Genomic DNA, 24,863 nt, shown 5'->3' on the forward strand with positions numbered 1-24,863 from the left:
AACGAGTCTGACAGAAAGGAGTGCGGGGAGGGGGCACCAGGACTCCTGGGTTCAATTCCCAGCTCTCACTGGGTGCTTGACCTTGAACAAGTCACACAGCTCCATTTCCGCCTGCACAGGGCCGACAACCCGGCCCAGAGCGCAGGGGCTGGGGGGGTTGGTTCACCGCAGCGCTGGGGAGCCCCGGGGAGCTAGAGGGGCGCCCCGTTGGTAGATGGGGGCTGCACGGGGGCGGTTAGAGGGTGTCTGCCCTCGGGGCTGCCTGCACAGAGGAGATCGGCGGGTTCTGGGCGGTGCCAAGAAGCAGGAAGGAAGGGGAGGCGCAGAGGGACCCTGCGCGGGCTGGAAAAGCCCCTGCGGTGCTCTCCGTCTCCGCTCAGCCGCCTCCTGCGGAGCCGGGCCGGGGCGCCCCAGCCAGGGGCTGGTACCCAAGGGTTATGTAACTGCGACAGCCGCTCCCGGAGCCCCCCAGCTGGGTCGCTCCGGAGCTTGAGCTCCCGGGAGCCCGAGGGCTGTGCTGGGGGCAGCCCGGCCGCAGCCCAGGGGAAGGGATCCCGTGCGGGGACAGGGCACGGCCACAGCCCGGGAATGGGGGCTCGGGCCGTCTATGGAGAGGGGAGTGGGGAGGGCTGACCCAGCCGAGAGGCACCTGCCTGGGCAGCCCCCCTCCGTTCCCCCCCTCCCGCTGCCCGGGCGCAGCCGCTCCCTCCCATCCCCAGCCCCCTTCCCCCACCTGCCTGGACACAGCCCCCCACCTCACAGTTCTCAGCCTCTCCCCAGCTTCCCGGACACAGCCCCCCCCAGTTCTCAGCCTCTCCCCAGCTGCCTAGACACAGCCCAGACCCCCTGCCCACCCCCCCAGCTGCCTAGACACAGCCCAGAACCCCTGCCTGGACGCAGCCCCCCACCCCACAGTTCTCAGCCTCTCCCCAGCTGCCTGGACACAGCCCAGACGCCCTGCCCACCCCCCCAGTTGCCTGGACACAGCCCCCCCCAGTTCTCAGCCTCTCCCCAGCTGCTTGGACACAGCCCAGACCCCCCCAGCTGTCTGGACACAGCCCAGACCCCCTGTCCACCCCCATGAGCTTCCTGGACACAGCCCAGACCCCTGCCCACCCCCATGAGCTGCCTGGACACAGCACAGACCCCCCGCCCACCCCCCAGCTACCTGGACGCAGCGCAGCCCCCTCTCGGTCCCCAGCCCCCCTTCCTCCCGGCTCCTGTTTACTCTCGGCCCGCCTTAGCCTAGTTTGGAAATGCAGCAGACCGCTGCGCTCCCCCATTGGCTGCCCGGGGCTGTCAGTCGGGCGCCGCGCGGGGTCCGGCCATATGCTATAAAGGCGGCGAGGTCTCAGCCGGCTCTAGACCCGCGGAGCCGCGATCGTCGCGCAGCGTCTCCGCCAGGCCCGCCCCGCGCAGCGCCATGAGCCAGGTGAGGGTCTGGGCCGGGCGATGGGCGGAGGGGCTGCGGGGAACCCGGGGGACCCTCTGCCCCCCAACGGGCACCCGCGCTCAGCTCCGTGGGTTGGCTCGAGAGATGCTGGCGTCGGGGGCTGGTGACCCCTTCACCCCTGGCTGGTCGAGGGGGTGGGGGAGCCGCTTCCAGAGGGCTGGGCCCCCCGGCTCAGCCCCCACCCCCTTAGCATCACCATCAGTGAGCCCCGTGGCTCTGGGGCTCTGGCCCCACCATTGGAGACAGGATCCTCCCTAGCTGGTGTCTCTGCCCCCTTGCAGGGGCTGAGTGTGCCCTAGGGGGAATAGAGGTGGGCACTGGGGGGTGGCTGGCCCCAGGTCTTCCCTACCTGGTGACAGCGAAGCCCTGGGGAAAGGCTGCTGATCATATGGCTGGACGTGGAGCAGTCAGAAACCGGCTGGGCAGAGGGCAGCCCTTCTGAGACCCTGGGGTGCCCCTCCCATCACTGCCTGGGCTCTGTCCCCTGATGGATGAGTCCCTGTGGGTGGCTGGGGGCCAGGGGAATCCAGCACCCAAAGCCTGCTGTGTCCCGAGTCCACCTGCCTGACTAGGCAACGCTGCATGTGGTGGGGATGCAAGGGGGGAGGTGACCTCCCATCCCAGCTACACCCTCGGCAGGTAACGCCCCTCCCCCACCTACACAGCGGCAAGTGTGATTAGTGGTATCCTGGCGACCAGAGTGCTTGGTCCAGGTGGAGCCGGCCCTGGGCTCTGTGTGCATGGCTCTGGTGCTCAGTGTGAAAGTCCTGCTGGTCCCAGGCTTGGTCACTCTTGGGACAGCTCCACTCCAGCTTAAGTCGAAGTTTAGCACCAGCCCGGAGCTGCTGGGGATGCCCTGGCACCCTAACCTGGACCCACCCCAGCTGGGCTCTCCCAGCCGCAGCTGAACACTTCTGGGCTGACACTTGTTGGGGGGTGAACATAAGGCTGACGTCACTCTGCAGGGCTCCCTTGAGGGCAGTAACTGCAGAGGCAGCCCTGGGCTAGCCGGCCTCCGCCCTGCGATGCTGTCCTGCCAGCGCCAGGCGAGGGGCAGGTAAATGTGCAGGTGATAGGAAGATACAGAGAGAGGGGTCTTGATGGGGCACGGGGCTCCCTCCCCTGGGGAGGCGAGAGCAGGTGGGCAGTGCTCAGGATCCCTACATCCTGTCCTAGGGGCAGAGGAGGCTTCTGTCTGCATGGCTCATACAGCCCTGGGCAGCAAGTGCAGCCAGTTAGTGCCAGTGGTTTTGGGAGCCGTCATGACCCAGGCACAGCCAGAGGGCCTGGCAAAGAGCACCCTGCAGTGACACCGGGTCTCCGGGGCCCTGAATGGAAGCGGGTCTGAGTCTGTTCCTGGCTCTGTTCTCAGAGCGTCTCCCTGTGGAGATGAGGCAACAAAACACGAAGTGAGAGTTCCAGGCTGTGGTGCGTCTCTAAAGGGAGACCGTCAGAGCAAGGGATAGGGATGGACAGATGGAGAGAGAGACATGCACCTGGAGTGCAAGCCCCAGGGTTGGGCTTTCTGACCCAGCTCTGCCCGTTGGCATGGAACCCCCAGAAGCTCTTTGCAGACAAGGTGTCACGGAGTCCCTGGGTGATGCTCTGGAACTGCTCCCCATGAAGCCAGTCAGGACTCTGGGGCAGTCGCCTTCCTGTGAGCAGCCTGTCTTCACGACACAAAGCTCACACAGCTTCCACCTTCCTGGGTCTGACCTCGGAGAATTCAGCATCCTCTGCCTCTCCGTGCGCTTCCCACAGCAAGTCCGCTCAGGCGGGGCTCCTGGGGAAGCCAGAGGGTCCTGCACCCCAACTTTGCAGTCAGACTCTCAGCCAGCCAGTAAAACAGAGGTTTATTAGACGACAGGAACATGGTCTAAAACAGAGCTTGTAGGTGCAGAGAACAGGACCCCTCAGCTGGGTTCATTATGGGGGGCAGTGAGCCAGACAACCACGTCTGCACTTCACTCCATGTCCCAGACAGCCCCAGACTGAAACTCCCTCCAGCCCCTCCTCCTCTGAGCTTTCCCCTTTCCTGGGCCAGGAGGTCACCTGATTCCTTTGTTCTCCAACCCTTTAGCTCTCACCTTGCAGGGGGGAAGGGCCCAGGCCATCAGTTGACAGGAAACAGGGTGTCAGCCATTGTCTGTGTCCAGACCCCTGCACACACCTGTCCTTTAGGGCTCTGCAATGATCATACACCATTACCCCACCACCTAGATACTTAAGAACTGCATAGGGGAAACGGAGGCACCCCCACACTATTCAGAGGAAACATTAAGAACAGTCCCACTTCGTCACACAAGGGTATTAAGCTTTTCCTATAGGAAGCTTGTGTAGGGTCCTGCTGAAGTCAAGTAGCAGCTTTGAGCCTGTGGGGTGATGCAGAGGTGGAACGAAGTGTGGCTGCAGTGTGGATCCCCCTGGGCCTCATAGCATGTGGGGCAGAGGGTGGCTGCTTGGCTGATTCTCTGGTGCCAAAGTCTGCCTGACCCACTTGCAGTACCTGACCCCAATGCGCCAGGCTCTCCTTCACCAGCTGCCTGCTCCAGCCCCACTAGCAACAGCTCCTCCAGTGGCCACAGGCTGCTTCCCGGCTGTGTGTTCACCAAATCCCAGGTACCTGTCACTGTAAAGGAGGGAGCAGCACAACGGCGCCTCCTGGGGGACGGAGCACTCCTGCCTCTGACAGCTGGCTAGAAAAAAACAGGGGTGTCCCAAAATGCCTGGATCCCTCCAGGCTGACCCTGGGGCCGGTCCCTGCATGGTCATGCAGCAGGGAGGGGCTCAAGCAAGGGTTGTTAGGACACCTGGGTTCTCTGTCCCTTGCACTGTGTGAGCTCCCTTGCTGGGCTGCTCCTTCTCTGCTGGGGGGTGGGGCGCGGTGCCTCCCTGCAAGCTGAAGCTTTGCCCAAGAAACTCTCAGACTCCCCGCCATGCCCTGCGTGGCAGGTGCTGTGGGTGGGCAGCAAGTTCACTCTCTTCCTCCTGTGTCTCAGGGGTTTTCTTTCCTGTGTTGGCCACAGGGACTTCCCAGCTGCCTGTACGTGCGCCCTCCCTATGAGCTGTGCGGCACAGTGAGAGGGGCCCAGAGCGCCACCACCCTGCTCCAAAAGCCCAGGCCCTGACGTCTGAGCAGGAGAATCCCCATCAACCATTAGCAGTGCAGAGCTGGTGACCTGGGTTGGCAGGGCTGAGCCCATCTAAGAGAGGGCAGTGGTAACATGTGCAGGAGCTGGCATTGCCCAAGGGGAGGCCCTGGCAGTGAGGGGGGGGTGTGGTGAGGGAGAGGTGTGTGTGCATGGGGGAGGGGGGGGAGGGCACTGGAGGGCTGGGTTTGGAGCAACTGCCTATGTAGGTCTCCCAATCACAGAGATCCCCCTGATCAGAGGCCCCAGTCACATGATATGTCTCCTGGCTACAGATGGGCTCCAGCTCTGACCCCAGCAATTCCAGCTCCTCCCGCTCCCTGCTACAGGGCAGACACCCCCTCCCTCACAGATGGGATGCTCCCCCCCTCCCCCCCCAACCCTAACCTGCTGATCCCTGGGTTGCTCAGAGCATGGTCCCCATGGCTTGATGGGTGAACCCTGCCATACCATGTGCCTCCTGGCCCCACTTGCTTCTGGACCACAGCTGCTCTGATCACAGCCACAGCCCTGAAGGGAACAGGTGGGGCCTCCCTCCTCCTGTCTGAGGCAGTGTGTGTCTGGGGGAGCTGCTGCTCTGGGATGGTGCAAGGAGGAAGAACATAAAAACGGCCACACTGGGTCAAACTAAAGGTCCATCTAGCCCAGTATCCGGTCTTACGGTAGTGGCCAATGCCAGATGCCTCACAGGGGATGAACAGAACAGGTAATCATCAAGTGATCCATCCCCTGTCATCCATTCCCAGCTTCTGGCAAACAGAGGCTAGGGATACCATCCCTGCCCATCCTGGCTAATAATCATTGATGGACCTATCCTCCAGGAACTTATCTAGTTCTTTTTTGAACCCTGTTTGAATGCCATGTTCCTCCGCAGCTCACCTGTTCTGCCCCATTAACTGCTCTGCCATGGCTGAGCCAGCAGCCTTCATTGGAGGAGCCCACGGGGCTGTGGGTTGGGATTGAGGGGCACTGGTAGAGCTGGGGGTGTAGAGTCCCAGGCTAGGCACTGTGGGTCAGGAGTGTGGGGCAGTGGCAGAGAAGCAGGTGTGGAAGGCAAGCAGAGTGGGGCTGAGGGTTGGGATTACGGGCCAGCGGTGGAGCTTGCCCGGTGCCTCCTGCCCCCTTTGTGGCTCAGCTCAGCCGCCTCCATAGGTGCCAAAGCTGCCATAAGCTGTGGGAGACCCAGTGCAGGGAAGCACAGCATGTGCCTGGGGCTCTGAGCGGCTCCCCATGGGGCTGAGTGTCGCTCCCTCAGAGGAGTCTCGCACTCTGGCTGTGATTGGCTCATTCTTCCCCTGTGGTGGTGTCCCTGGCTCTGACGGGTTGTCTGTCCTCTCCCCTATGGACTCTCCAGGATGGGCACACCCGTAGGCTTGCTCCTCTACCGTGAGTGCTGGCAGGCACTTGCTGGGACAGAGGGAAGAGAATCTCCCAACTGTCCCAGCTATTTGGGGAAAGTCCTGAGCTGACCTCCAGGGGTGAAGCAGCCTGAGACGTGGGGTCAACTGGATTCAATGGTTCCAGCCTTGAGCTCTGTGGCTGGGGCCGGTCTCTCTCCTGCTGGCCGAGTTGCTGACGATGCAGCCCTGGTGCTGCCTGGGCCTCGGCGTGGTGTTGAAGACGTGCCGGGAATGGATCCAGTAACGGCTCTGCCAGCTTGCATCGGGCTGAGTCTGGGGCGATGGGTGTCTCTGAACTCGAAGCCTGAGGACTTCACTTTGGTGGGCCTGAAGTGGCATGTATCTGGGTCTGGCCATGGATGGAATCAGAACCATCCCTTGTGTGTCATAGGCCCTGCACCACTTGCTGCTGCCAGAGATGCTCCCTTGGCTCCTGTTGGGACAGCAGGACAGGCGCTCCGTCACTGCCACTGTGTGAAGTTCTGACTGGCTCTAAGTGGCCTAGTGACCACGCTGGGTGGCTGGGGCAGTGTTACAGCACTGACAAGGGGGCCTTTGGGTGGGATGCTACGTCCCAACAGCTCTGTCCATACTGTAGCACCATGGGCACGCAGCTGCCTCTGGGGTGGAGCAGCCAAGAAGTGCATAGCAACAGCCCAGCAGTGTGGGGCCGGGGGGTGGGGTGGGGGGAAGGATGTTGTGCAGAGCCCCTGCTCATGCCCCGGGGATCCAGCTGACATGTGTGGAGGGCAGGCAGGGCTGGTCTGAAGGGCTGGCTGAGCAGGAACTGTAGTGTTGGGAGCTGGCAGAGCAGCAGGGAATGGCTCCGGATCCAGTGCTGAGATTCAGACTCCAGTGCCCGGTGCCCCCCAGCACTGGTGGGCTCTCCAGGCTTCACAGGGCATGTGGGGGGAGGGGGCTGCCCATACAGGCCCTGGTGAGAGGAGTGGAGGGGGCCCCAGGTGTTACCTGCTGGAGCCCATCTCCATGGCAACCAGCACATGCACAGTTGCTGTCTCCCCCCATGCTGGGCTCACAAAGGGGGTTCAAAGGCTCCCCCAACACTGCCAGCCACTGCTGCTCCCACACCACCTTCCTCCTCGTTTGGGGTGGTGTCCTGCATGCTGATCAGCACTGGTCTCTCTTGGGGCTGTCACTGGAGAGACACTGTACAGACATTGTCCCCTGCCCCACCCCTTACGCTGCCCCCTGCTGGGAAAGGCTGGGACTGGCGTAGCCTGGAGCCCCCCCGCCAGCACTCCTGCCCTGCTCCCTGCAGTTCCCCATGAACAGGGATGAAAAGCCCTTGGCAAGCCCTTGCTCATCCTGGCTAGCTGTGGTCAAGCCCTGTTCAGATCAGGAAGGGAGGGAATGTCGTCTCGTGATTAGGGCAAGAGCCTGGTGCTTGGGGCTCCTGAGGCCCATTTCTAGCTGCGGGCTGATGTTGGCTGGCAAGTCTGTTCCCATTGCCCCTGGCTGAGGGCTCAGAACTTCTCTGTGGCGTGCGGTCACCAGCCAGGGGCTGGTGCCGAAGGGGGTTTGTAGTGGGCCTGGGCAGGGGGTTAGACAAGCGGGGTAAGACGCTGCCTGTTGCAGGATGTGAGCCCCTGGCATGAGCCCACTGGCCCTGGCTCAGCCCCGCAGCACCCAGTCTGGCAAGGGTGCAATAGGAGGGCATTGTGGGGTGCCCAAAGCCAGTGCCCCTCCTGTCTGCCAGGGCAATACCCCTTCTGCATGCTCTGCTGGGCACAAGGCATTTGTAGGCAATGGCACTCTGCTTTGTCGAAGCAGGTGCGTAGCGAGTTCTCCTCTGGTTCAAGTGGCAGGGCCTGGGCTTTGGAGCAGGGGCCAGGGCCCTGATGGTGTGAGCATCAGTGATGGGCAGCTGCAAACTCCGGGGCGGGGGCTTCCTGTTCCCAGGCCCTGCCTGCGGGGGAGGCTGCCTGGACAGACTCAGCTCTCCCCCAGCAGGGGCTGCTGTAGGGGGTGGGGCAGGAGCACTGGCCATGTGGGGAGCTCCTGGCTACTCCAGGCCTAGCAGAGCTCACTGCATGCCTGGTGTAGTAGGCGCACTGGGAAGCACACAGCTGTCTTTAATCACCTAGAACAAATGGCTCCAGACAACGGTTCTGTGACTGAGCTGAGTCTGAGATGGAAAATCCCAGGCAGGTAGCAGAGCATGTCCCCAGAGCAGGGGAAGCCGGCTGTGCTGCACGTGGGGGGGAGGGGGGACTGGCAGCCTCTAACTGCAGCAATCCGTCATGCGGAAAAATACATCTGAGCTGGGAGCACCTGGGGGCAGCGCTGCGAGGCTGATCCGGGCCAGGGGAGGTGAAACCCGGCCCAGTGAGTGACAGGTTGGAGTGGGGCGGGAGGGGGAAGCTAGGGGGATAATGAAGAGCCAGCCATGCAGTGCTGGGATCCTGGAGTGGGGAGCCGGGGGGTGGGGGGGGTTGGTTATCTGTCAGCAGCTGGCAGCCTGGTGCACTCTGGCTTTTAGGGTAATTAGGAAGCCTGTCCTGGGAGGGGGGATTTTCTCATGCTGAGCGGCTTATTGGTCGAGCTTCCCCAGCCTGCAGGGAGCAATGGGCATGGTGCCCAGGGGGAGGAGGCTGACACCCCTGCATCTCCAGGTCTGGGCTCTCCGCTGTGCTCGTCAGCAGAGTGGAGGGACCCCTGCCCCATCCCTCTTGGCCTCCCCTTCTCCCTGGAACTGTTTGTCTTGGATGCTGCATCCACCGTGCCACGCATGGGCCCTTTTCCCATATAAGGGCAGCTTTGATGTCTGGACCCTGGGGCGTGTCAGGGCAGGCTTCAGAGCTGGGCAAAGGGTTGTTACAGTCGTTCGGCCCTTACATGTGCTCACAGCAGCTCAGGGCTCTGCGACTTCCATCAGGGTTGGACCCCTTTTTCTGGGGCAGCCCAGGTATGCTGCCGAGGGGGGCTCTTACGCCCCGGAGCAGCATCGCTGACTCCTCTGCTCGTCCCGCCTCTGGCTAGCCTACCCAGCTCAGCTGCGCTTCTCCAGGGCTGGCTCTGCCTCCGAGGTTCTCCGTTACAGGCCAAGCTCCTGCCCTTTCCCTGTGGGCTACTGAGGCAAGTCCCTGGGAACTAGGCTGAGCACTGGGTCTGCTTGGGCTCATCTCACGTGGTCACGGGGCGAACCAACCCCCGCTGCCCCGGGCATGGGGAAAATTCTGCACTGGATCCATCCATGCCGTGGGGGGCTGGGCTGGGGGCTGCAGGGACAGCAGGGCTCATGTGCCACAGGTTTCAGGGCAGGGGTAGCCAGCGGTCAGGAAGGGGGTTTCGCCAAGGGATAGCAATGCATGTGGCGCACGGTGCCCATCTCTGGGACCACTGGTCTGTGGCACCTGTGGCCGGCAGTGTTCTCCAATGGATACAGCACCACATGGGCATGTGGGAGACCTGGGCCTTCAGTGTGACCTGGGGCAGCGCCTTCCCCACTGTCTCAGCTGTATCATGGGAGGGGAACGGCCCCAGGTCTGTTTAGTCTATTGGCCTCTGAGCTCTTCAGCACAGGGACAGGCTCTCGCTGGGTGTTTGTGCAGGGCCTGGTGTCCTGAGAGGCCCTGATCTTGGCAGGTGGGGTGTCTCGTGCCTTGGGGCACCCACAGCTAGGGCAGGGGTGTGTCTATGTGATGCCAGGGGGGACCCTGGTCTCAGTCGGGGGGGCTGTGCGTAGCACAGTAATATACCTGGATGGCCCCACACGATGCCCCTGTATTGCTCAGGCCCCTCTGGGGTGAGAGGCGCTCCAGTTAGCGCTAACAGGTGTGGTCCTTTAGCTCAGGTAGCTGCAGAGCCTTGCTGGGATCCCCACAGCTGCCCAGGCAGGGCTGTTGCTGCCAGTGGGGGCCCATCGGGGCTGTGCTGCTCCACGACCCCCTGGCCAGGGGTAATAGCCCCATGCAGACCCCACCCTGCTCCCTGGCAGGACCAGGAGCAGCGAATGCACAGTAGCCCGGCCTGCGGGGAGGGCTCCAGTGCCACCTAGTGCTGGGGTGCAGCTGTCCCCCGCGCTGGGCCGTGGGGCAGGGGAGTGGAGTCGAGCCCCAGGCTGTGCAGAGGCTGATAGTTATCTCAGCAAGGGGCTGCGTGTGTAATGGGAGCCTGTCACAGGCAACAAAGAGCTGGTTTGCTGCACGGAGCTGCCAGCTTGTGCCCCGGGGGAGAGTCACAATGGAGTGGAACCAAACTCCTTCATGAGCGCTTTCTGGGGTGGGGGGGGGGAGGACATGCCCTGAAAACAAAGGGGAGCCACTCTCTCCCTCAACTCATGGGAGAAGGCAGCAGCACCCACCCCTCCCTGCAGAGGGCACTGCGGGGAGCAGTGTAGACTTTTGCGTTCAGTGACGGTAATGTAGGGACCCTAGTGCCACTCTGGGGAGCTGAAAGGGGGATGGGCAGGCTCCCAGGGGTGTATAGGGCAGGTTTAAGCACTCTTAGAAATCAGAGGGTCGCTGTGATGTCAGTGCTCCCAAGAGCAAGGCCGGGTGGGGGGGTGGATCAACAGCCAGAGACGGACCTCCTGCCACGTGACTGGGTATGTGACCAAAGCTGTGTGGGGCAGGTGGGAGCCGGGCTTCTAATGAGATCAAAGCCAATAGAGAGATCGCTAAGCGGGTTAGAAATGAGCCTGGTGAATGGAGCCGGAGAGGGGGATGGGGAGCGGGGCCTGGCCCTGGCCCTGCATGCGGAGCCCGAGCACTGGGCTCCAGGCAGAGCAGTGGGGGAGGGGGTACCCCTCCCCACAGCCTCACCCATAGCCCCAGCCTTCCCCTGGGGCAGGATGCCAGGACTCCGGCTAATCCCCGTCCTCATTTCACCTCCCACCCTTCCAGCCCTGGTCCTGCAAGCGGTTCGGTCCCAGGCAGGGCAGCCCTGTCAGCCACAAGGGAGGGGCGGGATGGATCCTTCCCCAGCCTTTAGTGGGGGGGATGAGCTGCAGACAGAGGCAGCCTGCCCTGGGGCATCTCCTTCCACTGTGAGCCCCTCTCCCTGCACCAGGGGTGGCTCCCCCCACTCTGACCATGTGGGCCATGTGCCCCCCACTCTTCTCCCTGCCCCGGTGCAGCTCCCCCAGCCCTGACCCTGTGTGCTGCACGCAGGGCTGTGCTCTGGCTCTGCCTCCACTGGCATTTGCACAGTGGGAGTTAACAGCTTCATTTATCATACCCCCCCCCCAGGGGAGCAATAAACAATCAGCTGCTGTAGCCACACAGCATCCTGCGGGGCGGGGGGGGGGGGGGGGGGAGGAGGCCCAGGCTGCAGCATCCCATCCTGGGGCTGGGCTGGGGGCACTGAAGCATCCCATCCTGGGGTGCGGGGCGGGGCCAGGGGGCTGCAACATCAGGTCCTGGGAGGAGGGCAGTGACCAGGCTGGTAAACACAGTGCAAGCAGCTTGGGGCCCTAGCAGGAGAAGCTTGTGTCTGATGTAGGGCAGGGCAGGAGCCCAGGTCTCAGGCAGAGTGGGAGGAGCCCCCAGGGAAGGGGAGGCCCACAGCCCCAGGCTACTGCTGCCCGCTGCTCTTGGGCATGGCTGTGGATCATGTCCCTGCCCATTTGGCCTCCTCTCTCTCCATCAGCCCCCGGCAGCTCTCTCTGCTCACACCCCACCCATCCCTGTCCCTCTGCTCCAGACACTCTGGATCCCAGGGCCCAGCTCCATGGCCCCATTCGGTGTCAGGGGGAGGGGCTGCCATATAGGCCCCTAGGAGCAGCAACAGGGCCTCCCTGCCTCCAGGGATGGTAGCCAGGGTGGCCGGCTGGGGGCCACTGTTCTCCTGCCTCTGGCCTCACCCAGTGCCTCCTGTGGGGATTGGGAGAGAGCCCCTCACTGAGGTGCATGGGACCATCCACTCTTTCTGGCTCTGTCACTGGTGTTATGTACCCCAGGGAAGCTGTTTTTGTGAATGGTGTGTGTGTGTGTGTGTGCGTGCAGGGCTGGTGCAAGGAGATTTCATGCCCTAGGCGAAACTTCCACATTGCACCGCCCCCCCCCACCTCACTGCCCTGGGGCAGCTCTCCCCGCCACCCCCTCCCCTCGGCTCAGGAGCCCCCCGCGGCAGCTCTCCGCCGCCCCCTCCCTTCAGCTTGGGGAGCCGTGTGCAGCAGCTCCCCGCCGCAGCTCACCTCTGCTCTGCCTCCTCCCTGAGCACGCTCCACTTCTCCCACCTCGCGGCCCCAATCAGCTGTTTGGCGCGCAAGCCTGGGAGGGAGAGAAGCAGAGGGGGGCAGTGCTCAGGGGAGGAGGAGGAGCAGAGGTGAGCTGGGGCAGGAAGCGGTTCCCCTGGGCGCCGCCCCACCCCAGTACTTGCTGCAGGCGGCCCTCCCCGCGCCCCCTTGACCCAGCTCCCCTCTCCTCCACCTCCACCACCATCAACCACTTGGTGCCCTAGGTGACCGCCTAGTTCGCACCGGCCCTGTGTGTGTGTGAGTCTCTTGGCAGTGGGGCCACCGCCTCCCCAGAGCTTTCCACACAGGGTGGATGGGGGAACGCAGTAGAAGTAACATGCCTGGACCTCAGAAGGGCTGGTGACAGTCCCACGTGATATTCTCAGAAGTAAACGGGAGAAATGTGGGCTCGGCGGAACTACCATTAAGTGGATACATAATTGGTTAAGCGACTGCAAACAAAGCACAGCTATTACTGGAATGGTGTCAGATGGGAGGGAGCTCTCAAGCGGGGTTCCACAGGGGTCTGTTCTGGATCTGGTGTTTAACATCTGTATTAATGACCTGGTTGTAGGAATACAGAGCACACTGATCAAATTTGCAGATGAGACAAAGCTGGCAGGGATGGCAAACGCTTATGAGGCTAGAGCTAAAATGCAGAGGGATCTTGATAAATTGGAGAATTGGGCTATAGACAAGAGAATGAAATTTAACAAAGACCAATGTCAGGTGTTACACTTAGGGAAGGAAAACCAAATGCACAAATACAGCCTTGGGGATGCCTGGCTTGGCAGCAGCACTGCTGAGCAGGATCTGAGAGTTGTGGTGGTGGATCACAAATTCAACATGAGTCAACAATGCGATGCTGTTGCAAAAAAAGCAAATGTAATTTTAGTTTGCGTTAACAGAAGCAAAGCCTGCAAGTCACGGGAAGTGATAGAACTGCTCGACTCCGTGCTGGTTAGGCCTCTACTGGAGTAGTGAGTCCAGTTTTGAGTTGGTCACCCCTGTATAGAAAGGATGTAGAAAAGCTGGCAAGGATCCAGAGGCAAGCGACAAAGATGATCAGAGGGAGGGAATGCAGGCCATCTGAGCAAAGACTGAAGGAACTGGGTATGTTTAGTTTGGAAAAGGAGATTAAGGGGGAATATGATAGAGGCATTCAAATACTTGAAAGGCTGTCATAAAAAAGATGGAGAAAATTTGCTCTCTTGTCACGGAGGGCAGGACAAGAGGCAATGGGCTAAAACTATAGCATAGCAGATTTAGATGAAATCTCAGGGAAAAACTTCCTAATGGTAAGAACAGTAGTGCAGTGGTTTTCAACCTTTTTTCATTTGTGGACCCCTAAAATATTTTGATTGGAGGTGTAGCCGCCTTTGGAAATCTCAAGCATAGTCTGCAGTCGCCCGGGGGCTGTAGACCACAGGTTGAAAACCACTGGTGTAAACCACCCAAGACAGATGGCTCCAGTCACCTTTTGGAAACCTCCAGTGAAGGAGTTTCCATGACTTCCGCAGGCAGTCTGTTCTGTTGTCCTAGTGCAGTGGTTTTCAACCTGTGGTCTGCAGACTATGTTGGAGATGTCCAAAGGGGGCCGTACCTCCATTCAAAAACCCCTGGTTTATCTCATTGTGGGGCCTCAGGAGCCCAGCTGCAGCCCAGGGCCCCTGTCCCGTTCCCACCTTCACAACTGGCTGCCTCACCAGAGAGGGCGAGGCCTGGGGAGACCAGATCACTTTTGGGCTGAGGCAGGTTGGTGGAAAGCAGGGTGAGGGGAAAGCCTGGCCCTGCTGCTTGCCCTGGGGATAGCAGAGCCCCCCACTCCAGTGCTGCAGGCAGAAGGGGTCATGGGTCAAGCCTTGCGTCCACCGCCCAGCCCCAGGTGGGTCCTTGGGGTGTCTGGGCTTCTCCTCTCCTGCTGCCGCCCAGGCTGGGTGATGGGTTGATTCTCCCTGGCTGGGGTTTGCAGTGGAAGCTGTCTCACTGGGCACTGAGCTGCTCATCCCTGGTGGTGGGGATCTAGTTCCCCCAACGCATATCCCTCCCGGACATCATGCTGTTGGCGCTCACTCTCAGGGGAGCCAGGAGCTGGGGCACTGGTGGAGGGGCTGGTTACTCAGTGGGATCCAGATTTCTGGCCATTGGCGTTGACCAGGAGCCGAACTCTACAGCACACCATGTGGGTAGAGGCAGAGAGCTGCAGGTTACTGGGGAGTGCTGGGCCCTGTGCTGGCTAGACTAGGGCCGAGGATTCAGCAGAAGCCGAGGGAGGGAGAAATGGCCCACTCTCCGTTAGCTCCACAGAGTGCAGATCAGGCCCATCTTTGGCCCCAGCAGTGCCATAACACTCTGGCTGACCACATGGGCCATGCGTGGGGGGCGGGGGAAGCACAGAAAGACTGAGCTGGGGCCTAGAGCCCTGCTGGGACTGCTCTCTCCAAGCCAGGCCGTAGGGAGCCTCTGTGTCGTGCCACAGGCTGGGAGCCAGAGGACCATGTTTAATGTGTAATGAAAGAAGGGCCGGGGCTCAAGCATTTTTTTTTTTTAACTTTCATACCTGACGTAGTAAGCCCAGAGGTGCCAGGGCTATGAACTGCCAAGCCCAGAGGTGATGTGGCTAAGCCCTGGCACAAATTAAGCACTGGGCACAGGGTCTGTCTGGGTCCAGCAGCATCCGTGGAAGATCCATGGTGCAGCTGATATCCCTGCCAGCGCACACCCTGAAGCACTCTGCCTGGGGCAAGGCCTGAACAGCAGCCACTAAAATTAGACAGTTTTAAAGCAGCAGGGTCCAGATAATTTGCATCCAAGAGTTTTCAAAGAGCTGGCTGAGGAACTCACTGGACTGTTAATGCTGATTTTCAGTAAGTCTTGGAGCACTGGGGAAATTCCAGACGACTGGAAGAAAGCTAATGTTGTGCCAGTTTTTAAAAAGGGCAAATAGGATGACCCAAATAATTATAGGCCTGACAGCAATCCTCAGCAACATGCTGGAGTGGCTGATACCCAGACTCCGTTAATAAAGAACTGAAGGAGGGTAATGTAATTAATGCAAATCAACATGGGTTTATATAAAATAGACCCTGTTAAACTAAGTGGATACCTTTTTTTGATGAGATTATAAATTTGGTTGATCAAGGTAACAGTGTTGATGTATAGACTTTGGTAAGGCTTTTCTCTTGGTACCACTCAACATTTTGATTAAAAAACTAGAAGGATATAAAAGTAACATGGCACATATTAATGGATTAAAAGCTGGCTACCTGATAGGTCTCCAAATGTAACTGTCAATGGGGAATTCTCATTGTGCAGGGGTGTTTCCAGTTGGGTCCTGCAGGGATCAGTTGTTGGCCCTGCACTATTTAACATCTGGAGTAAAACATAAAATCACCACTGATAAAATCTGCAGATGACACAACAATTGTGGGAGTGGTAAATAATAAAGAGGGTGGGTCACTGATACAGAGCGATCTGGGTTTTGGTTGGTAAACTGGGCACAAACAATGTGTTTTTAATATGGTTAAATGTGCACATCTAGGAGAAGAAATGTAGCCATACTTACAGAATGGGGGAATGCTGGGAAGCAGGGACTCTGCCCAAGATTTGGGGGTTGTGGTGGATAATCAGCTGAGCATGAGCTCCAGGTGGGACGCTGGCCAAGAGAGCGAAAGCGATCATGGGGTGCATAATCGGAATCTCGAAAGGAGCAGAGAGGTGATTTTATCTCTGTCTTTGGCACTGGTGCAACCTCTGCTGGAATCCTGTGTCCAGTTCTGGTGTCTCTAATTCAAGGAGGGTGTTGATAAATGGGAGAGGGCTCAGAGAAGAGCCACGAGAATGATTAAAGGAATAGAAAACGGGCCTTATAGTGACAGTCTCAAGGAACTCGATCTATTTAGCTTAACAAAGAGAAGGTTAGGGGGTGAGTTGATCAGTCTAGAAGTACCTGCATGGGGAACAAACATTTGACAATGGGCTCTTCAGTCTAGCCAAGGAAGGTCTAACACTGAAATGGCTGGAAGTTAAGCTAGACCAATCCGGACTGGAAGGAACGGTAATTAACCATTGGAACAAGTGACTGAGGGTTGCAGTGGATTCTCTGTCACTGGTCAGTTTAAAATCGAGCTGGGAGGTTTCTCTAACAGCTCTGCTCTAGGAATTAGCTGGGGGCAGGTCTCTGGCCTGGGTTACCCAGGGGGTTAGACTAGATGAACACAATGATCCCTTCTGGAATGCGTGACAGGTCTTTGCAGGACTCCTGGGAGTTGCTGTTGAAGCGTGTAGTGGGCAGAGCTGCCTCCCTGGCTGAGCCCCTAGGATCCCAACTGCCTGCCAGATGGAGCAGTCGGGGGGGAGGGGAGGCGCGAGTGTGCTATATAACAGAGTTTCACATAAAAAGAAAAGGAGGACTTGTGGCACCTTAGAGACTAACCAATTTATTTGAGTGTAAGCTTTCGTGAGCTACAGCTCACTTCATCGGGTGGAGGTGACTGACTTGATGTGCTCCCTACCGGCACAGCCAGGGGACGCTCCTGGCTGGGACTGGCTCAGTGCGCTCCCTACCGGCACAGCCAGGGGGCGCTCCTGGCTGGGACTGGCTCAGTGCGCCCTCTACTGCCACAGCTGGGACTGTCTCCCCGCTACCTGCCTGGCCTGGAGGATGCTGCCTATTGGTCCCGCTATTCGAGTGGCTGCGTATGGGGAGCTGATGGGGCAGGTCCCAGTTTGCACCTCAGCTGCACAGTATGTCCGGCTGCTGGGTGTGCACAGACTCTGCTGCTTGGGCAAGCCAGCAGGGTCCTCCAGGCACGCGTGGGGTGAGGCCCTTCACGACCAGGACTGCTAGAAGATTATCACAGCAGAGGCAGGGAGCTCTCAGGTTCTGATTAGAAAACACAGAGACAGGGGTGGCCCCCACAGGCTGTGATCCATGGTCCCCTCCCCGCCTGTGCCAGTCCCTCTTTGCTGGCTGCATGATCCACGCCCCGTCTCCAACAGCTGTTACCCCAAGCCCCCTGGTATGGGCTGCTGGCAGGCAGCCATGGCAGCTGTGTGCCAGGGCGGGTAGTGCCAGGGTGCCGGAGAGCCTGGCTGTGCACAGTATGTGCTAACAGGCGCCTTCTCTCCTCTTGCAGCTCCGCTCCAATGAGTCCCCAGCCCCCAGCCAGGCTCCCGGCAGCGAGGAGAAAGGTGAGTGAAGAGGCCGCCCTGCCGCAGCTCATGGGGGGGTTGGCGGAGAGCTTGCCGCTGTGCCCAGGCCCCGGGGGGAGCAGGGGGGCAGTGTGGTGTATGAACAACTTACATCCAGCGCTAGTTACTATGCGCCCTCTCCCATTCCTGGGTCCATGTCGCTGGCACCATGGCTGGGCGTCACCTTGACTGCTCTATGCCGGTGTGTCCATGTCAGGGACTGGCCCAGGGCACCTAGCTGGGGACAGAACCGGTTTCATTTCAGGGGAGCAGCTGTTCGAGGTCAGGCCTCCAAAACCTATCAGCCCTGCGGTCACCTGGGCGCTGAGAAGCACTGGGCAGAAGTTAACCGCCCTTGGGGGTGAGATGATGCCCCGCCCTTGTAAAGTGCAGGCCTTGGCAGGGCTTAGAAACTCACTGGTAAGACTCTGCCCTGGCACAGACCCCATAAGTGGATGTAACAATCTGGTGGCTTCCCCCGGGGCAGGGCTCTGACAAATGCTTTCTCCAAGACTAAGGAAATTCCCAGAGCAACAACTTTGGAGCTGTGCTTGGACCCGTCCAGCTCCACGTTGGAGTCGCCTTGCCCTCCTTCCCGTGCCATGGTGTCCCTCAGCACAGCTCAGCGCTGCACGGCTGCCACTGGATGCGATGTCCCCACACCACGGCATGTGCAGCCAAACTGCATAGACCCACACAGGCTTTCAGCTCCTCTGGCTGCTCCCATCCCTCAAGCCCTGTGCCCCAGCGGGTGTGTGACAGGTTGGGTTACAGAAACCCCCTTAAGAATTGCCACCTGGTGGGCTGAGACTACCTCTGAGCCCATTTTCCCTCTGGCAGCTTGGGACTTCAGTGCCCTGCCTGTTTGAGCCAGACCCGCTAGCCTGCTGCACACCCAGACCCAGGTCTGAACCATATCCCCAAACAGCTGCAGGCTTAACTGAAAACAGCTTAAGAAGTGTTCCTGTCTCTAACTCTCAGATGTCCAACTTCCAGTGGGGTCCAAACCCCAAATAAATCTGTTTTACCCTGTATAAAGCTTATTCAGGGTAAACTCTTAAATTGTTTGCCCTTTATAACACTGAGAGAGAGATATGCACAGCTGTTTGCCCCCCTCCCCTGGTATGAATACATACTCTGGGTTAATTCATAAGTAAAAAGTGATTTTATTAAATACAAAAAGTAGGATTTAAGTGGTTCCAAGTGATAACAGACAGAACAAAGTGAATTACCAAGCAAAATAAAATAAAACACACAAGTCTAAGCCTAGTACAGTAAGAAAACTGAATACAGATAAAACCTCACCCACAGATGTTTCAATCAGCTTCTATCACAGACTGGACGCCTTCCTAGTCTGAGAACAATCCTTTCTCCTGACAGTCTTTGTTCCAGCTCAGGGGGTAGCTAGGGGATTTCTCCTGGCTGCAGCCCCCTTTATTCTGTTCTACTCCCTTATATATCCTTTGCATAAGGCGGGAATCCTTTTTCCCTCTCTGGGTTCCCACTCCTCCTTCTCAATGGAAAAGCACCAGGTTAAAGATGGATTCCAGTTCAGGTGACATGATCACATGGCACTGCGAGACCCCAAAGCCTTCATTCCTCAGAGCCTGACTCACAGGAAGGCCTGCCTGCAACCAGAGCCATCCAGTCAATTGTCCTGATTGATGGGAGCCATCGAGATTCCAAACCACCGTTAATGGCCCACCCTTTGCATAATTACAATAGGGCATCAGTTATGTTTCATATTTCTAGTTTCAGATACAAAAAGATACATACACACAAATAGGATGACCACACTCAGTGGATTATAAGCTTTGTAATGATACCTTACAAGAGACCTTTTGCATGAAACATATTCCAGTTACATTATATTCACACTCATTAGCATATTTTCATAAAATCATATAGAGTGCAATGTCACAGGGTGTTTCCAGAGGCAGGGCTCAGGGGATCCAATACAGCAGAAAGAGGGACACCCCCCTGCAAACACCCCAGGACTCTCATCTGATTGGCCTGGGGCAAAGCTGGTTTGAAAGAGGAAGCTAATTCCCAGCGTAGTTGTGCAGGGACTCCCGTTCCCTGGGGGGAGACAGAGCTGCCCCTGGCTTCCCCAGCCCGCGTCTGCAGGGGGCCAGCGAGCAGCTCCCCATGGTGCGGCAGCGGGACAGGGATCAGCCGGTCTTACTGCTTTCTCATCTAAGCCAGCCAAGTCACTGCGCCTCACCAGCCCTGCCCGGGCGTTGGTACTGGTGGCATGAGAGCTCAGCAGAGCATGGCCCTGCCCTTCATGGCACGTGCCTAGCAGATCCAACCATGGGGCAAAGGGGCAGAGTCGTCCCCTCCCCCTGACTCCGTGCACTTGCCATGGGGAACATTGAGTCCATTTGCCATCCAGTGGGCATATGCTGTAGGTTGGCACCAGCGCAGCCTCCCTGCCAGCTGCACCCGGCTTGGACTGGAGGCAGGCACAGGCGGGATGGAAAGGGGGGACTTACAGCCCCGGGTCTCCCCTGGTTTTCTTTCACCCTGGGGAAGAACCCTCTTTCCTGGCTGCAGCCTCTGAGTGCTGGAGCTGCCCCACAACCGTTGCACCTCGTTAAGTGCTTGGCACTAACGAGGGGCACGCAGAATGCCAAGCCTGACCCGGGCCCTCAGCGCCGCACAGGGAAATCGCTGTGACGAGCACATGACTATTGAGGGAAAAATTGGTGGGTGCTCTGCACCCACTGGCAGTCAAGCTCCCCTCCCCTCCCTACCCCACCCCACCTCTGCCTCCTCCCCTGAGTGCGCCAGGTCCCCACTCCTCTGCCTACCTCCCAGCGCTTGCCGCCGCCAAACAGCTGTTTTGCAGTGTAACAAGCTCCAAGAGGGAGGGGGGAGGAGTGGGAATGCGGAGCGCTCAGGGGAGGAGGTGGGGCCGAGGTGGGGATTTGGGGAAGGAGTCCAATAGGGGCAGGGAGGGAGCGGAGTTGGGGCAGGGACTTTGGGGAAGGGGTTGGAATGGGGGCAGGGCAGGGGTGGGAGGGGGCGGGGTTGAGCCAGGGGCAGAGTGGGATCGAACTCCCACCGACGCCAGTAGAAGTCGGCGCCTATGTGTGGGGCATGTAGCTGCCATTTTTGCACTCTCTCTCCTCTCTGTGCCAGCCTGCAGCATGCCCTCCCCCACACACCATGGGGAGCTGCCCCCAGCGTCCCTTCACCCGGCCTGCATGCCACGCCATCCCTGGCTGCTGGGGCCATGGCTGTGTCCTGGGTCCCCGCTGGGCCTCTCCCCTACACATCCAGGAGCCTGGGAGGGGGACACTGCCCACGCCCTCTGGGCACAGGCAGCTGCTGGAAAAGGTTGGGTTGGGGGACTGGAGTGCCTCTCCTGGGGGACAGTGAGAACGGCCATACTGGATGACACCGTGGTCCATCTAGCCCAGTTTCCTGTCTGTACACATGGCCAGTACCAGAGCTTCAGGGGGTATGCACAGAACAGGGCAATTATTAAGTGATCCACCCCATCTTCCCCTTCTGGCAGTCAGGGGGTTGGGTCGCCCCAAGCAAAGGGTTGTGTCCCCGACCGTGTGGGCTTCTAGCCATTGATGGACCTATCATCCAGGATCTTAGCCAGTTGTTTTTGAACTCCAGCTATACTTCTGGCTGTCACAACATCCCCTGGCAATGAGTTCCACAGGTTAGTTGTGTGTTGTTCCCTCGTTTGTATAAAACCTTCTGCCTGTTCATTGTGTGAAGGAGTAAAATAACACTTCCCTAGAGAGCAGTCAGATTTTATAGACTCTATCAGGTCCCCCTTAGTTGTCTCTTTACTGAGCTGAACAGTGCTAATCTTTGTAGTCTCTCCTCAGCTGGAAACCGTTCCAAACCCTTGGTCACCTTTGCTGCCCTTCTCTGAACCTTTCCCAGTTGCACTATTTCCTTGTGGAGATGGGGTGACTGGAACTGGACACAGTATTCAAGGGTGGGGACCCCCTGGATTGCTGTAGTGGCGTTCTGATATTTTCTGTCCCTTTTCTAGAGAGACAAGGGGGCTGAGGTAATATCTGTTGTTGGACCCACTGCTGCTGGGGAGAGAGGAAAGCCAAGCTCCTAGGACCTTTCCCAGCCCTGAAGAAGAGCTCTGTGGAGCTGGCAGCTTGTCTCTTTCGCCAGCAGAAGTGGGTGCAAGAAAAGCTATCACCTGGCCCACGCTGCCTCTCTAACCTCCAGGGAGCAGCCTGGCTGCGGTAGGTCCCAACCTCCCTAGCCACGGGAATGCTGCTGCACGTGGAGTGGACATTTCCAGAGAACTGTCTGAGGGGATGCCAAGACCTCGTTTGGGGGTGGAAGTAGCTAATTTAGACCCCGCCAGTGTATACGTTGACTTTCCCAATGTGCATTACTTGGCATTCATCAGCATTAACTGAGCAAAATCAAGGATGCTGATAGGGGAGGCAAAGCCCATGGGAGTGGGGTGGGGTACTTTCTATTGCACCCAGAGTTTTGGGGGACCCTGGGCAGTGGGGGGCTGGTCCTGTGGGGGGCTGGATGCTGGCAGGAGTTGCAGGCTAGCACCCCTTGCTGCCCTGAGCGGTGTGGGCCCCTGCGGAGTCGCAGGGGTGACTGCCAGCTGGTTCTCCCTGCAGCCAAAGCCGGGAACGCCAAGAAGGTGGAGGAGGAGGAGGAGGAGATAGACATCGACCTGAACGCTCCCGAGACTGAGAAGGCCGCGCTTGCTATCCAGGGCAAGTTCCGCCGCTTCCAGAAACGGAAAAAGGACCCCAGCCCCTGAGCAGCTCTCCTGCCCCATCCCCACAGTCCCCCATCCCCCTTCTGCCAGCACAGCCCCGTGTTTGCTCGCTCCTGCCCAGCCCAGTGTGGGCTGTTGGTATTTTGCACGTTCTATGTACCTGGTTTCGGGGGACGAGGGGCTCCCCAGACCCAGCTGCACCCACATGCCAAGCTCCTGTCTGGGAAAGCAGGGCATCCTCTTATAGCCATGATGTCGGCACAGCAGGATCCTGGTGCCATCCTCACAAAGCCATGAAGGGGCCATGGGCCCTAGGATGGACAGTGTCTCTTGGGGGCCTCGGGCCGGAGGCCAGCATGGGGGCAGCCCTGGGAGAGTCCTGGGCTGGAATTCAGCACCAGTCAGGCATAACTGCCCATCAGCCCAGGCCAATCCGACTGCTGGCACGATGGGGTCTGCTCTTGAGCACCCACCATCCTAAGGGGCTTCCCATCAACCCCGGCCCATTCCCCAGGGACCCTGACCGGGACAGTCAGAGGCTCAGGGCCAGATGGGGGGCAGGGCTGCAGAGCCAAGGAGAGGGTCAGGAAGGGGTCCAGAGCCAGGCAGGGGGAGGAGAAGGGCCCTAAAGCCAAATGGGGGCGGGTATCAGAGCCAAGTGGGGAGTGTGGGCCCAGGACCACGAGGGGCAGGCAAGGCTGGTGGGGGAACAGGGCCTATGGCCAGGCCAGGAGGGGGAAGGGCCCTAGGCTATGGGGAGTGCTGCAGGGTGCCCCCAATCCCATGAGACTAGGCCTGACTTGCAGCTAAACAGGTCAGGCCCCACTCAATTTCCGGGGTCCCTCTGGGGTCAGGCAGGGGAGGGGGTCTGGGGCCAGGATTGGGGAGCGGGACAAGGTCACCTTTCCCTCCAGGATTTTCTTAGGCAGCATGGGGGCCGGAGGCAGCTGGTGACCCCTCCCCTGGGCTGGTGTTGCCTGGGGCCATGGACAGAGGTGGGGCGGGGGGAAAGGAGGGAATATCCAGGCCCTGTGGGGGAGCAGGAGCCAGGGTTTGATCTGTTCCGGTCGGGTGGGGAGCTCCTGTTCTGAGCCCCACGTAGCGAGCACAGGGTGTATTGGCGCCCGGCTCCCTGGAGAACCCTCTCGCGATGCGAACAATGGGGACTCCCCCCCACCCCGACTGGGAACAATGGAAACCCCTCCCCCACTATAAACAAGGGGAACCCCCCCGACTAGGAACAGTGGAGACCCCCATCCTCCACTGCGAACAATGGCGACCCCCTGTCCCCCAATGAGAACAATGGGAAACCCCCACCCCCCACTGGGAACAATGGGGACTCCCTTCTCCTCCCCAACTGGGAACAATGGAGACCCCTCCTCTCCTACTGCGAACAATGGGGACTCCCCCCTGAGTGGGAACAATGGAGACCCCTCTCCCCCATTGAGAAAAATGGGGACTCCCCACCCTGGACTGGGAAGAATGCAGCCCCCTGCCCTCACTGCGAACAATGGGGACCCTTCCTCCCCCACTGCAAACAGTGGGGACTCCCACCTTGAGCACAGTGGGTGTGGCTGGGTGCCAAGGTGTGGGGAGGGAGGGCCCTGGGGGCGCTAGGGATTGGGGAGAGGCCGCCAGCGGGGCACAGCTGTGAGCAAGAGGAGGTACCAGAAGGTGGCTGGGATTGACGGGAGATGAGGGCTGGGTAGGGAGAAAGGAACGAGTGAGCCAGAGCTGGAGGGGGTGGCATTCCCCAGGGGGGATAGCAGAGGGGAGCTCCAGGGACTGGGCGCCCATGGTGCACCCCCCCACCCCCCCAAAAAAAATTAAGAGAGGCACCAAGTCCCTCCCAGCCTAGGCAGGAACCCTAGGGGCTCCCCTCTCTCCCTTCCAGGGCCCCAGTCCATGCAGCATCTCAGCCGCTTGTCCCCCTCCACCCATGCCCTTCTCAAGCCTTGGGCTGACACCGTCCCACCGCTGTGCCCCCTGCTGCTGGCACAGCCACCCCAGCACTGTAAGCCCTCGGCGTTCCCCAGCATTGAATTCAACCCGCCTCCACCCCAGCCCACCGGGAGCTGCAGCCCGAGCACCAGGGAGCGCCGTTTGCAGCTGTGAGCGATCGGAGGGGCCAGGCTGCACCGTGCCCTGGCCGCAGCGCTGCGGGGAGAGCTCCTGCCTGGGGAGACGATGTGGCCCGCAGTGCGGACACAGCTGCTGCGAGGACTGGCTCTTTTAGCATGTTTACGTAATAAAACGCCTGGGAACAGTGGCCGGCCCGGCGTGTGCTTCGTGTGGTGCTGGGGCTGGCTCAGACAGGCCGGGCAGTGGCAGGGTGCAGCGCCTGGGCCAGCCGGATTGTCCTGGCCATGCTGGGACCCCAGCAAGGGGCCCAGTCGCTGCTGGTCTGGGCTGTGGCCATGCAAAGTAAAACCCACAGGTGGACCCGGGCTCTGGATGGGACCCAGCCACTGAGGGGACGTCAACACCACAAAACCCCTGCGGTGGTGGCGGGTCTCAGAGCCCAGCCTGGGGCTTGCGCTAGGCCACTGACACAGGTATAGACTCTGCTGCTCTGTCTGGAGCACCCCCTTTGCCACCCCGCCGGGCACAGCTACCCTGCCAGCTTAAGTGCCCTTGCGCGAGCCCAGCAGCAGAGCCAGGCACTCAGAGGCGCCGCTGCCGGGTGGGTTTTGTTGCCAAGTAGACGTCCCCCTAGTGACCAGGGGCACCGTGTCCC

The 24,863-nt window shown here is 59.6% G+C and overlaps 2 protein-coding genes across 4 annotated transcripts in view; one reads left to right on the top strand and one right to left on the bottom strand.

Moving 5' to 3' along the window:
* The window catches only part of NR1I3 (nuclear receptor subfamily 1 group I member 3), a 29,509-nt gene extending 28,276 nt beyond the window's left edge, over positions 1–1,233 (bottom strand). The window contains exon 1 of one of the 3 annotated variants that reach the window (XR_012156068.1): positions 1,169–1,233. The gene's annotated coding sequence lies outside the window, so the exon portion shown is untranslated. The remainder of the gene's footprint in view (positions 1–1,168) is intronic. The other 2 variants (XR_012156069.1, XM_073322533.1) reach the window with 2 other exon arrangements.
* On the top strand, positions 219–24,395 carry PCP4L1 (Purkinje cell protein 4 like 1). The gene is made up of 3 exons (XM_073322536.1): positions 219–1,432; positions 17,340–17,394; positions 22,023–24,395. Exons 1-3 carry the CDS (start codon positions 1,424–1,426, stop codon positions 22,166–22,168), a joined length of 210 nt encoding a protein of 69 aa, XP_073178637.1. The 5' UTR covers positions 219–1,423; the 3' UTR covers positions 22,169–24,395.
* Positions 24,396–24,863: the final 468 nt, after the last annotated feature.

Source organism: Lepidochelys kempii, chromosome 24, assembly GCF_965140265.1.
Source record: "Lepidochelys kempii isolate rLepKem1 chromosome 24, rLepKem1.hap2, whole genome shotgun sequence".
NCBI lineage: Eukaryota > Metazoa > Chordata > Testudines > Cheloniidae > Lepidochelys > Lepidochelys kempii.